General features: G+C 48.8%; 1 protein-coding gene across 1 annotated transcript in view; it reads left to right on the top strand.

The window, feature by feature from the left end:
- The first annotated feature begins 327 nt into the window (after positions 1 to 327).
- Ttc26 (tetratricopeptide repeat domain 26) overlaps positions 328 to 13,682 on the top strand; it is an 81,045-nt gene continuing 67,690 nt past the window's right edge. Inside the window, exons 1-4 of the mRNA XM_084605059.1 lie at positions 328 to 648; positions 1,194 to 1,411; positions 11,463 to 11,516; positions 13,539 to 13,608. Coding sequence (XP_084461185.1) covers positions 328 to 648; positions 1,194 to 1,411; positions 11,463 to 11,516; positions 13,539 to 13,608 — 663 coding nt within the window. The remainder of the gene's footprint in view (positions 649 to 1,193; positions 1,412 to 11,462; positions 11,517 to 13,538; positions 13,609 to 13,682) is intronic.

Below are 13,682 nucleotides of genomic sequence, written 5' to 3'. Positions count from 1 at the left end.
GCCTATTCATGATGCGCCGAAACATCCGGATCGCGTTTGCAATCTTGATCGTGATGCTGTCAAGCATCGCCCAGTTGGACCCGTTGCTTTGGATGATTAGTCCTAGAATTCGTATTTTATCGACCGTGGGTATGCGATTTCCATCCCTGTCGTGTAACTCTATGCATGGTGTGTGGTGTCGGCGCCAGTCGTTGGACGGGCGGCCTGGTCTTGGGGGGTGGTAGATGAGTAGCTCGGATTTTCTAGAAGAGCAGCGAAGTCCCATTGGGGCAAGATGGGCCTCGGGGGATTCGATCACACTATTATTATTGTTATTATTATTGCTGTATGCAGCTGCTGTCCCGTACCAAGCCAGCGGTGTCCACATCGGCCGCCGGCCTGGACGACCGCGGCGCCTCTTCGCAAGCACCATTGGCTGCCGAAGGACGGCTGCCCACTCTTGAGGAGTTCCTGGAGAAGCGTGACTTCACGGGTGCCATGGCGCTGCTCGAGTTCACGGGAGGGGCACCGTCGGGGTCCGCCTCCACTTCGTCGCAGCTAGAGGCAGCCCTGTGGACGGCCTACTGCGCCTTCCACCTAGGCCAGTACCGGCAGGCCATGCGCATCTACCAGGACCTACTGGCAGACAAAAGCATGCCACCGCCCTTGGTAGGCATTCCTGGGGCGTTGACAGCTGCACCTTCAATAGAGCTGAAATAGACATTACATAAAATTATAATATTATTTGTAAAAAAATTTGCGCCGTTACCTTTTGTGGCTATAAGAACTTTTTCCTGGCAAAAAGAAGGTATTTTAACCTGCAAAGGTTTTTCGTCGCCACTGAATCACCTACTTTCGACGCCGAGTCCGAAACTATGTGGTAGTGGATCAGCGAAAATAAACTGGAAAGTACTGCGTTTACATCACCGCATACTACTTTCACAAGCGGGCTGTAATGCCGTTTCGATCGAGACTTACTCAGGTTATGTAAAGGCACCGATTTCATTGAAAACGAGTTCTTTACCGTGCTGCGCCGAGCACCTTTAACAGTTCAGAATAAAATACCAAATTTTTAATTAGCATGCACAGAACGTGACGGACTCTATTTGTATAGAATTTAGTTTCTGTATCGATATTTGCAATCCCGCTCCTGCACGAGCCCCTCCTTTACTGGGGCTGACGTTGTGAATAAGCTAAAGTGTCCCTTTAAATAGGACGTGTGGAGCTACCTGGCATGCTGTCAGTTCCACCTGGGCATGTACAGCGAGGCCGAGGCATCGGTGCTGAAGGGTCCCAAGAACCAGTTACAGAGCAGGCTGCTCTTCCACCTGGCCCATAAGGCGGGCGACGAGAAGCGGCTCATGGCGCTCCACCAGAGCCTGCAGGACATCCTCGAGGACCAGCTATCGCTCGCCTCCATCCACTGCCTCAGGTACACCTCCGTGATGAACACTTTAGCCACTGCTCTTTTCCAGTGACGCTTTAGCAGGTACATAGATGGCATAACTGCAAGTCTCTCGTTTAAGCACTCGGTCAACCCATTCGCATGAGGGTGATAAGCTGTAGCGCAACAATGACTGCTGTATCGTGCATGATCTGTTGCAGGATAAGGGCATGGACGCCGCCCCTCGATCGATGACAAGAAATTCGCTGGAACCATAGTATGGAACATTGTGATGAAAAAAAAATTGCCCACGATTACGTTACTTCCTAATGCGAAATTTTAGCGGACCTCATCAGCTGTTTCACCTTTTTCGATAGATTGAAGCAAAGATTTCGAGCAAGACACGTATGTACAATTACAGACAACTTTTTTAAATTTTTCACCAGATTAATATTCTTTCAAAAAACACTCCGCTAACAGTTCTTAGATAGATGGATTTATTGAAAGGAAAAGGCAGAGAGGTTGGCCTGAATAATTCAAATCTGGCCTGCTACTCTGCACTGGGGAAGGGGAAGGAGAGAAGAAAGAAGGTCATGATGGGTGACGATGTGGGAGAAGGCATATGAAATATATATACAGACACAGCAGCTTGCTTTACAAACGTGAATCAAGTCCGCTGGCGCTCAAATAACGGCAAAGAGCGCGCACTGCCTGGACGCCCTTCCCCTTGTCCTGCCAAGCGCCCAGCAGCAGTTCCTCCGACAGAGGCCTCTTGTCTAAACGCTTCAAGGAAGCAGCTAGCACATTTCTTTCGTTCGCATACTCTGGGCACACCAATAATACATGGTCCACAGTCTCTGGGATGCCACAAGTTAAACATTCCGGTGAGTCCAGCTGTCCAATTAAATGTAAGTATTTGCGCGTGAAAGCCACGTTTAAACGAAGTCGATGTATCAAGCATGTGTGATGACGCGGAATATCACGCGGAACATAAAATTTAAATGTTCGATCAAGCCTTCTTAGACGGATGTGTCGGGCGTCTGGTTGAGCCCAGTAAGCTGCTGTAGCAATATTCATATAACTCTTTAGAAGACACGTCGTATCCGCTCTTGAAAAAGGCACAGCTGTTTGGAAGCCATTGATGAGTGCGCTTTTCGCTTCAACATCGGCCTGCTCATTCCCATGGAGGCCGCAGTGGGCAGGAATCCATTGAAACATTATCGTGTGGCCTTGCAGCTGGGCAGATGTGATGAGATCGATAATGTTTAGTGCCAGGGACTGATAGGCAGTGTGGCGTAAGAAGTTTTCCAAAATTTGTAATGCAGTCTTCGAGTCCGTGAATATACACCATTTTTGAGGTGGTTCCCCACATATATAGCGAATAGATTCTCGAATGGCTACAAGTTCGGCAGCGGTTGATGTAGAGGTGTGTCCCAAAAGGAAATGCAGAGTCGTTTTCCGAGCTGGTATGACCACAGCTGCAGCGGATGCCTGTGCTGACACAGATCCATCAGTGTATATGTGAATATAACTGGGATATTCTGACCAGATGTGTGCCAGAGTAAGTTGTTTGAGTCCACTAATTGGTACCATTGATTTCTTTAGTATTCCGGGAACACGAAGGTGCACAAAAGGTTTATCCATCGTCCATGGTGGTTGGGTGGGATGATATGGGAGGGCATATCCTGTCGGTACTTGCGACTGATGGCAGCGGAGTGCAGTTGTAAAACTGCAGTCCGGCCTCTCATCCAGAATCTTGCTTAGTGGGTGAAAACGGTGTCTTGTAAGTGCTCGTAAATATACACGAAGTGGTTCGTGTGACAAGTATATGGACATTGGGCGAGCGTGTGCCTCTTCAATTGTGCCTTTGTTAGAGGTGCATCTGGGCAGTCCAAGGCATATTTTCAGTGCCTGCGCTTGCACGCTCTCTAAAGTCCGCAAGCAGGAAATGCTCATACTAGAGAGTACTGGGAGACTGTACCGGATGTAGCCAACAAACAGAGCCTCGTAAAGGCGTATTAAGGAGCGCTCAGTTGGACCCCATTTGATGCCAGCTATGTAACGAAGTACATGGCAAAAATTAATTAGCCTCTTCTTCACCATAGCAATATGTTTCGACCAGGATAGTCGGTGGTCAATAATTACTCCCAAGAATCTGTGCCTGGAGACGTATGGTATTACGACTCCATGAAGGGTAATCGGGTAGCGGCTGACACATTTTCCCGTAAACGCGATCACTGCACACTTTTCTGCCGCTAAAAATAAACCTTGACGCCGTAAGTACATCGATGTTAATGACACAGCTCGTTGCAGTCTCGCACGTAGTTGTGGGCGCGTCGAACCAGAGGCCCAGATGCAGATGTCGTCAGCATATGCACTTATGTGGATGTTGGCAGTTCACTCACCAGGCCAATTAGCGCAACGTTAAATAAAGTTGGGCTGAGAACTCCTCCCTGTGGAACTCCACGACCGACCTGAAAGTGGGTAGTATCTCCTTCAGGCGTAGTCATGTAAACAGAACGGCCGCTGAGATAGCTTACAATCCACAAGTACAGCCGGCCACCAACTCCCACGTCGTCAAGTCCATCAAGAATAGCTTCATGGAGGACGTTGTCGTAAGCTCCCTTTATATCTAAAAATGCAGCAGCTACTAGTCGACGGTGACGCTTTTCGTGTTCTACTGTCGCCACAAGGTCGATGACGCTGTCAATGGAAGAGCGTCCGCGGCGAAATCCAGTCATCATATTAGGATAAAGATCATTACTCTCTAGATACCACTCAAGTCTTGCCAGCACCATGCGCTCCATAACTTTTCCAACACAGCTTGCTAGGGCAACTGGCCGGTATGAGGTAAGTTCGAGAGGAGGCTTTCCAGGCTTTAAAAGAGCAACCAGGCGGCTAATTTTCCAGTGTTCAGGAACAGTACTAGAAGCCCATATATCATTGAAATAATTAAGTAGTGCAGTTCCACCATCCTTGCCTAGGTTCGATAAGGTTGAATAAGTAATCCCGTCAGGACCAGGTGCAGATGAATGCCGACAAGAAGCAAGAGCGGCGTCTAATTCAGCTATTGTAAAGGGCACGTCGTATTGATCATTCGGCGAAGGTGGTGCAAAAACCTCTGAAATTGGTAACTGTGCCTGGTTTGTGCCCACAACCATTTTACAAAAATCTTCAGCTACGTCAACTTCATTGCGGCGTTGGTAAAGGGCCAGGGCACGAAAAGGGTGCCTTTCTCGCGGAGGTGTGCGCAAGCTTCTCGCAACATGCCAGATACGCGACAGGGGCTTACGGGGATCCAGTGATGAGCAGAACTGTCTCCAACGTTGTCGTCCTAACCTCTCCAGGTGACGCAAAACTTGACGTTTAGCTCGGCGAGAAAGTGCGAGATCTTGCGCGGATTTCGTTCTTCTGTACTTCCTTTCAGCCCGCCGACGGATCGCGCGAAGCCGCTCGAATTCCACGTCGATGCTGGACACTGACACCGGCACACTAACATAGCGAGTGTTCTCACTGAGAGAGGAAGTAATGAGTCCCTCTATTTGAGATGGTGACTGGAGGTCCACGCTGGAAGTCTCCACCGCTGCCCTAAAGGCGGGCCAGTCTGTGTATTGCACACGAGGTGAAGTGGCAGGTGCAAACCACTTGATGCATATGTACGTTGGTATATGATCACTCCCATGTGTTTCCACATCACTACACCAAGAAACGGAGGGATGGAGGTTTCTGGAAACAAACGCCACATCCAAGCAGCTGCTGTAGGTTGTTCCGCGTAGAAACGTCGGTGAGCCGTCGTTTATATTGACGAGATCTTGCGTATGCATAAAGTCTGCCAGGTCTCTTCCTCTATTGCTCATTATTGCACTACCCCACTGAGGGTGGTGAGCATTAAAGTCCCCCACAATAATACGAGGAGCTGCACAACACTGGATTGTTGAAAATAGATATGATTTGTCCAAGCCATCCCTCGGTGGAATATAAGCGCCAATTACAGAACATACTCGTCCTTTCAGGGTTAACGTCAAACAAATGTAGTGGTTCGTGTTGTGGGGCTGCAGAGCATGGCGGACGTGCGCAATGTCTTGGCGTACACATACCAGCACTTTGCTTGTTTCGTTTGCTTCTCTAGACCATAGCAGAACATATCCAGAAAGGCGGAAAGCAGCCGGCATGTTGGGCTCACAGATCACAATCACAGGAAAGCGGTACTTCTGTACCCGCTGTCGGAAGTCACTCAGCCGACCACGCAGGCCTCGGGCATTCCATTGCATCACAACACTGCGGCGCAAGTGCATCGTCACAGAGGTGGGGTTAGTTTGTTGCGCCATTGTGAATTATTGCAATGCCGCCAAGAGCGGCTCAAATGCGTCCAAAAACTGAACAGCAAACTTTGCTGTTTGCGTGTTGATGCTGGAGAGCAGCACCCGCATTGAACGAACCAGCTGTTTCAGCATTTCTTTTACCTGCTGGCTGTCGGGGATGTCGGAATTTTCAGTACGTGTGGCAACCAAACTGGGATTAGGCCTGGCGTTGGCCATTGATGGTAGAGCTGGCCACTCAGCATCAGAGGCGGTAGGTAATACAACAGCCTCTGTCTGATCCTTGGCATGTGACACTGTCTGCGACATTACAGCAAGAGTACTCTTAGCGGGATTAGACTCAATCTGTTGTGGCACCTGAGCTGACGTTAACTCTGAAGTTGACTTATCCAGGCTAGGCTTGCCTTCCGATTCCTTGTGTCGGCGTCGGGAACGGTGCTTGCGACGACGAATAGACGCGGCCGCTTCTTGATGAGTCGAGTTATCTCTCACCATCTTTTTTAGTATACGTTTTTCATCCCGAATTTTAGGACAGTCCTTAGCCGTCGATTCATGGGCACCCGAGCAGTTAGAACACCTGACAGTCTCCGTCTCGCATGCGTCATGAGGATGCGTACCGCCGCATCGACGGCAGGATACCTCGTTTCGACAAACGGCGCTCACATGTCCGATCTTGTGGCATTTGTGGCACTGAACAGGTCTTGGAACATACATCCGAACTGGGTGCCTCACATAGCCCACTTTAACGTGGGATGGGAGGGATTCAGTTTCAAAGACTAATTTAACGCACTTTGAGCGGCCGAATCGATGAACATCCACAATGCGCGCCGTAGATTTGATCAGCGTGCAGAGATCGCTTTCACTTATCTCGGGGTCAACGTCGCTGATTACACCTGCAGTAGTCTTTTTCCCATGTGCAAGGAAGGAACGGACCGGCATGTTGCCTAGCGCACCAATTCCTTTCAGCTTGTCCACTGTTGCCTGGGATTTGACATCCACGGTCAGGACATTCTTCCAGGGATTAATTCTGACTTCGTCAACTTCACCGGGAACCAGCTGGTCGAAAAACTGCGTCAGGTGCTGTCTGTTTATCACATTCAGATTCGCCGTTGCCGTTGTTGGTACGAAGGCCACGGAGAAGATCCCTTGCTTTTCAGCGTTCTTCTTTGATGTCTCACTCATTACTGATGTTCGGCGCAGCTTTCTTTTCAGGCGGCGCGACTGGACAGGCGTGTAGCTGTTGTCGGAATCCATCTCTGTCACGGTGGAGTCATCTGCCGAGTCTGGAAGCTCCACGTCCGCGACGTCAAGGTGACCCGTCGAGTACGCTGTAGCCTGTTCGATGGTGGCGGGTGGGCGCAGGGGTCGTGCGCCCGCCATCCCGAAGGATGTCGAGATCACAAATAGCTCACAGCGATATAAAATCCAGAAAAGTGGAAGAGCGCTAGCTTCAGACGTTCGGAAACCTCCACTAACAGTTCTTGTCATAAAGGCAGCTTTGTGGATCGGGAGGTCGCCTCCCGCGACCTCCCGATCAGCGATCTCGAGCAGCTACTGATTGATGCCGCTGACGCTGATGTCGGTGACGCCACTAGCGAGTCAAAGCAAATTGGCTCTGCGTTTCGGCTTGGGATGCACGCACTGTGATCCGGATCCGATGAGTTAAGCTTCTCCGTCCTTCTGCGCCGCTGAGTAGCAATTTCGCTCTCCTATTCTCTACGGACCATTTGTTCTACAAAGAACGACGATGGCAGCAAACAAGTGAGAATCAAGTGGTTCCCGGCGCACGCGGGCGAGGCGTCAGACCGCAACGCCAACCACAACGAGACAGCACACGCCGAGGCGCGCGCGCTAACGGACCCCGCCTCGGTCGACTGGCCGCTGTGGTTCAGCGCCAAGGTATAACCAAGGACCGAATAACCGACTACAACGAAATAACCAAGGCGTTCCGCCTAGCTCGCAGAACTCTTCCACCCCCTTGCTCGGGGCTCAGTCGAGAGCAAGCCGTTTTATTCAGGCAGCTACAGACGGGTTCACTCCCCAGCCCGTCGCTGATGCACAGAATGTATCCCGAGACGCACCCGACAGACAAATGCAAAGTCTGCCGAACGGAGACGGCCGGCTTCGCACACATTCTGTGGAATTGCAACAAGTACCAGGAAGAAGCTAATCCCGCCGCGACTAGAGGCAGCCGCAGGGAGTGACAATCAAGAGGAACAACTCTGGGCCGTCCAGCAGGTCATCAAGGCGCTGGCCCGGCAGGGAACCAATGAGCCGGCAACGGCGAGAGGGGACCCAGGCCGCGCGGCCAGTGCCCAAAGGACGACGTAGGGCCCGTCTGGAGCGCGCGTTATACTGCAGGCCCCAAATAAACGTTTGCTACTATGCGCTTTTACTCTACTTACTCTCGATACCAGGCGACATCTGTCGGGTGCGCGCGGCCAGGGGACTGCGGGTCGCGCAGATGCCTTACGTTGAATACGTGTTCGTGAGCGGTCGTTCTTCAATTCTGTCGTTAACGCGCTCTACCACTTATGCATGTAGGTGTGTGCTGTGCCTCGCTACTCACATCCGTCACTGTTCCAGAGAGTACCAGAGCATTTTGAAGCGCACTGTTCCCTCGCTGACGCAATATCGAAGGCAGCATACCATGCAGGTTGCGAACTTTAAATCTCCGTTTATGGGCAGCGGTGGCGTTTTTTTTTTTTCGACACTGCCCTTCACATGTAATAAGTGCACAAGTTTGTTTTTTGTACTTTTTGATGTGCGCATAAGAATGTAGAATTTTGGATCGGGCATGGTGCGATATGTAACCGGATCGGCGAGCCTCGCATTGACGGTTGCTTAGGCATAATATGTGTTTTCTGCGTCTAGGGGTTCGTCTTTGGCTTTCGTTTGCAGTTCCTTAACAGGAGTGTAAATCCGACTATAACAGGCGCTTGGGCGAGTTGGCAATTCATGAGTGCAGACAGCGCAAAAAAAAAAAAAAAAAAGTTAATAAATAAAAAGATAAGTAATAAATAAAATATGTAGTTTCAGAAAAACATCCGCGGAAAAGAGAGAAGCGCACAGCATAGCTAGAGGTATAGCTGGAACGTTTCGCTGGTAACCACTGGCGGCACTAAGCAATCCGGTGGCTGCGTTTTTGTTTCTTTTTAATGAAGTGTGTTGGCGAAATCAGAGCTTTTAAATCGTGATGGTGATACTGCCTACGATTTTAAACGAGGAGACCGCACGTGAACCGCAAGGTAAAGCAAAAAAAAAAAAAATAATAGTAATTGTCCGCATAGCTTCAGACACTCAGAGTCACTTGAGGTCCGCCGGGATGAAATGTCCGCAACTAAGTCTCACGTCATCAACGTCCAAGACGACGCATCGTCACTTCCAGCGCCGCGCTTTTATTTCCGTCTCGAGTCTCTTCAAAGCCAAATTCGGCCGATAGTGAATCCGTGTTGGCCTGAGTTTGAATTGCACTGCAGCCCATCACTACATACTGCAGTGTTTCTTCTGAACCGCAAAGGAGACAATCAGTGCTGGCGTTTGATGCCACTGATGATGATGCCAACGTTCCGGTGTCGAAACATACCGGAGGTGGTGCGTGCTGTGTCAAGGCGTTGCCCTGTTGCCCCTCGAAAGAGGCAGCGCACGTGGTGATGACGTGGTGCGCACATATATGGAACACCACTGTTAGGCGAGGCGCAAAGAAGACTCAACGTACAGAAAAGCACGAACGAATGGCTGGATTGTTACGGCTTTCTTTCCACTCTACGCAGTCTCCTGTCTGTTGTGATTCTATTTATATGGGTTATCTATTTGTAATCGCTTCTATTCATTTTTTGTTGCTGAGTGATTCTTAATCTATTCGTAATTGCTTCTTTGGCACATTTTTGCTGATTCATTCTAATTCCGGTTACTTCCTCTCCCCTGCTAGTTTGGTTTCTCGTTTATGGCTTTTAAAGACTCTAAAGGCCTTTTACACTTAGGTCTTCACACTGAAAGCCTCTATCGTTGCCAGTAATGACCCTCATCATTATTTAGTAACGCCATTTACCATTCCATCAGCGCTCATTATAATTAACGGTTACGTATTGACTCTCTAATGAGTGATGGTGACGCCACCGGGTTTCCGGAAGCCACTTTTTCCGGCAACTCCGTTCTCGATATGCCATACAATACTTTATCATTATTAGATAAAAACAGCCATTTTAATTTTACGGCCAATGTGTAGTTCGACACGACCCGATTCAAATGGGGATGTCACTAGCCATCCTTTTGAGCCCATCCCTCCGCAGACAATAAATACTAGACAGTTGTTTTGCCATTGTGCCGCTCAATTCAGGGTACCGTGGCGCGACAGGCCAGCACTGACGTTGTCTTGCATATCTATGTGGTCCCTGTGGGGTAATACTTTGGCGCAGACTAGCGCAACAGGTATTGCCGCAAACACTCAGCTGAGCGCCACAATGTTTTTCGTTATTTTGATGGTGTGCGGCCTCCAAGAGAAGTTTTAGTGCGATTTTTCAGCTATATCCCGAGAAAACTACTGAATTGTAGCTTACAACCTTATGTTATATCTAGCGCCTTGTTGCAGATACTTTTAAGGTTATAGCCTCTCGAGCACGAATGGCAGCCTTGTAAAGGGGAACCATTATCGGTTGCATGCACTGTATACGAGATCCTTTAGCTTTAAAGTATAAAGATAACCTTGGTCATGTGTTTTCTTTGAAATTATGCGTAAGTTAATATTATATATGAATCCGCATGGGCTATGTGCCTGCGAGCGCTAAATAATTTGATAATTTGTAATTTAATTTCTTTGCTCACCTGTATCGGTTTCAGCAGCCGATCGATGGCTGTGACGTCAAAATGGAGTAGGTCGCATGGGGGATGCAACAACTGGGGCATAATCGCTCCGCGGACGTTTTAATTCAGTACAAAGCTAAAGCCAGCCTGTATAGAAAAAAGGAATATCGCATTCTCACGTGACCTAGACTAACCTTTGACGCCAAAGCCATAGCTCGACCGTCCAAACCGAAACTGATGAGAAAATCGAATTTTAAATTATTTACAGCTCATAGGCGGAAATCACGTGGTTATTCATATCTCACGTATCATTAATAGAAGGGGAGATCCAACCAACATTTGGATTCTCTGCTCCTTCAAAACTCTTAATCACAATTTTCAAGACAACACACGGCCGCGAATTGGAAGCTTAAGTGAAGAGCGCCTGAAATGGCACTCTTTTCAGCCATCATGTTGTCACCTCGTTATCGATCTGTGCGGTCCACTCCATCGAGCACAGGCCTCCGGATTCTTCTGCTTCAAACCACGCGCAACAGGAGGGAGGGAAAGGCTGCAAGGGGGTAGCGGGAATGGGGATGCTTGCAGCAGCCACCCCTCGTCCCCTGGACTCTTCGTAGTGCTAAGCCCAGAAACTTCTTTTAAACACACAAACACCAGGGAAGCGCAGTAGCTCATTCCGGATATTTCTTTATTCTTGTAATGTTTGCCTCCCAAGTTTGAAGAGTGATACTTATTTAAAAGCGGCCTAAATTTAGTTAGTGCATAAAGTTATAATGGTATTTTTAAATAAGCAGACGGTCGTTTTAGAGGTGACGGCGCCCATCGGAATCGCACCGTAGATAACGCAAATGTGCCGCGTGACTGATTTGGTGCCCTGATATAATTGGTTTTCTGGTAAAAACTGGCGCTGACGTTGCGAAGCCTCGACAGTTGAGAATTCGGTCTTGAATTCTCGGTTCGTTCCTATCTGGTCGCAGGGCACACTACCAGGAGGCCATCGACATCTACAAGCGCATCCTTCTCGAGAACAGGTGAGTCAGCGTTTGCTGTCGCTCGTGCTTGCAGGGGCTGCAGCAGAACCACAGCGCTCTTGCCGTTATATCTGGCTCTATGGGTCCCGCCCAATGAGCAGAGCCCATACTGGAAAATGTCTGACCGGGATTCGTCACGAACATAAACATCCTGTGATGAACTACCCCAAGGTTCTTAGAAAAGGCATGCGTACCAGAGGCTGACAGAGAATCAATTGTACACACGTACGGAGGAATTGAAGGCCGATGGGAGTGGCTTTTGCCTCGCAGTAGACGTCACTTAGGCCAGGGATGATGAAATGCGGCTGTCGCAACAGTATTCGAACGAGCGTGACTTCGCGCAGAAGATCGCCATATTAACCGTGTCACCGCCGCAAGTGGGGCGCAGTGTTGGAAGTTATGTCGCCGTTCTACCTTTGTACCAGAGGGCGCCGAGAGTGCTCTAACCACGCTACACGCAACGTGCACTTGGTGCACGTTTACTTCCCGTGCGATGTTTCGTACCGGCGTCATCAGCATGTATCCGGTGACTGTTTGCTGCAGCAACAGGTGCAGCCGTCCATGTCTTTTGCGCATTCATTTGAAGTCCTTTGGAACTACCGCACTAGGCCCCTTTTCATTCATTCCCAAAAATGTTTTCTTAATATTGCCACGTGGTGATGACAATGCCGTAGGCCACAAATGAACAGACACGTAGGTGAAGCACTGTAATGAACTCTTTATTGGGCTGAGTTGCGCCCGCAAAAGAACTAAGAAAATAGGCGGCGGCTATAACAACAACGTGCTCGTCGGTCGTCGAACTAGGAATGCTCGTCGCACGCGTCAACGCTCAGTTTAGAGGCTACGAGAAAGATCGCGATAAAACTGCAACCGGTGACTAGCGTAATCTGGAACATTGCAGAAACACACGCGAGTAGTAGGAATTTTCTAGATTCCTCTACACGCATCTTGCGCGACAAAAAAAAAAAAAAAAAAAAACAATAAAGCAGCATCTCGCGACAAAGATCATGAACAAAAACAAAAGACAGAATCGATCCTCGCGCTAGAATTATTGTGATAATTAAGGTTACGACCTTATCACAATCCGGCGGCTGTCAAAAAAAGAACAAATAAAGACTTGAATCGTTCACGGCAATATGCCAATTTCTGCTTTAGTGTAATTAGTAGCCAAAATGAGAGCTTCTTAACCACCTGAGTCTGCCCCGGTCTGTGATCATCATCGCAGAAGAGAGAAAGGTGAGACAATTTTTTCTTGCTTTTTGAACAAAAAGCCCATGATAGAGCGACATCTGTGTACCGCATGCCAGTTCAAGATGTCCGATACATGATTTTTCATTCGGCGCGACGCGTCGGGACCTATCCATGACGTCGGCACTTTTCGAGCGTGTGCGTCGAATATATTCCGAAGAAGCTCCGCGCCATTATCTGGATCGTTGGTTATGGCGTTTTTAATGTCCCAAAGCGACTTAGACTATCAGAGATGCCAATGCTCTGGATCGTCAGAAGGAACTTAAAAAAAAACTGCACCTGATAATGAAGACAGCAAAATGGGGCTGCGATCGTCGTCGTGCACTCTGAAAAGAATGCAGTAAGAGCCCCAATATATGGCTTAGAAGCGATCATCTTGGTTACTTTACTATTCACAAATGCGCACAAGCGAGAAGTATTAGCCGGAACACAGGTTTCTCCTTCTGGAGCCGAATAGATTTGTCTTTTGCCTTCAACCCTTGAGCCTTGACCACGTCTCACGTGCATATTTCATTGAAAGTGGAACTGCGTAGGAAGAAAAAGTTATTTTCATTGAAACCGAGGAAGTAATTGCCGGCTTCGTGCAACATAGATTTTCCCTTTCGTATGCATCGTATACGTACTTGTGGGGAACGGTTGCGTCTGGTCGCCTGCAGAAGAGCAGGGAAACACGGGGCGTATCGCCCCTTTTGATTTGACCATCTGAATTGACATGGTTTGTCTAATATGGCTGCCTTTCCTGAGTGCAGCTTCCATTAATCCCCACTCTTACAGGGACTTCCTGGCCCTGAACGTGTACGTGGCGCTGTGCTACTACAAGCTGGACTACTACGACGTGTCACAGGTAAAGAAAACGATCACTTCTAAAATACCTTACACAACGATTCAGCGAAAATCTCTCCATTGGTGGCGCTCAGG

Source organism: Amblyomma maculatum, chromosome 5 (genome assembly GCF_055883805.1).
Source record: "Amblyomma maculatum isolate TAMU_Amacu chromosome 5, ASM5588380v1, whole genome shotgun sequence".
In the NCBI taxonomy this organism is placed as follows: Eukaryota; Metazoa; Arthropoda; class Arachnida; order Ixodida; family Ixodidae; genus Amblyomma; species Amblyomma maculatum.
Note: the sequence above shows the minus strand (reverse complement) of the source record. Positions and strands in the feature narration are given on the sequence as shown.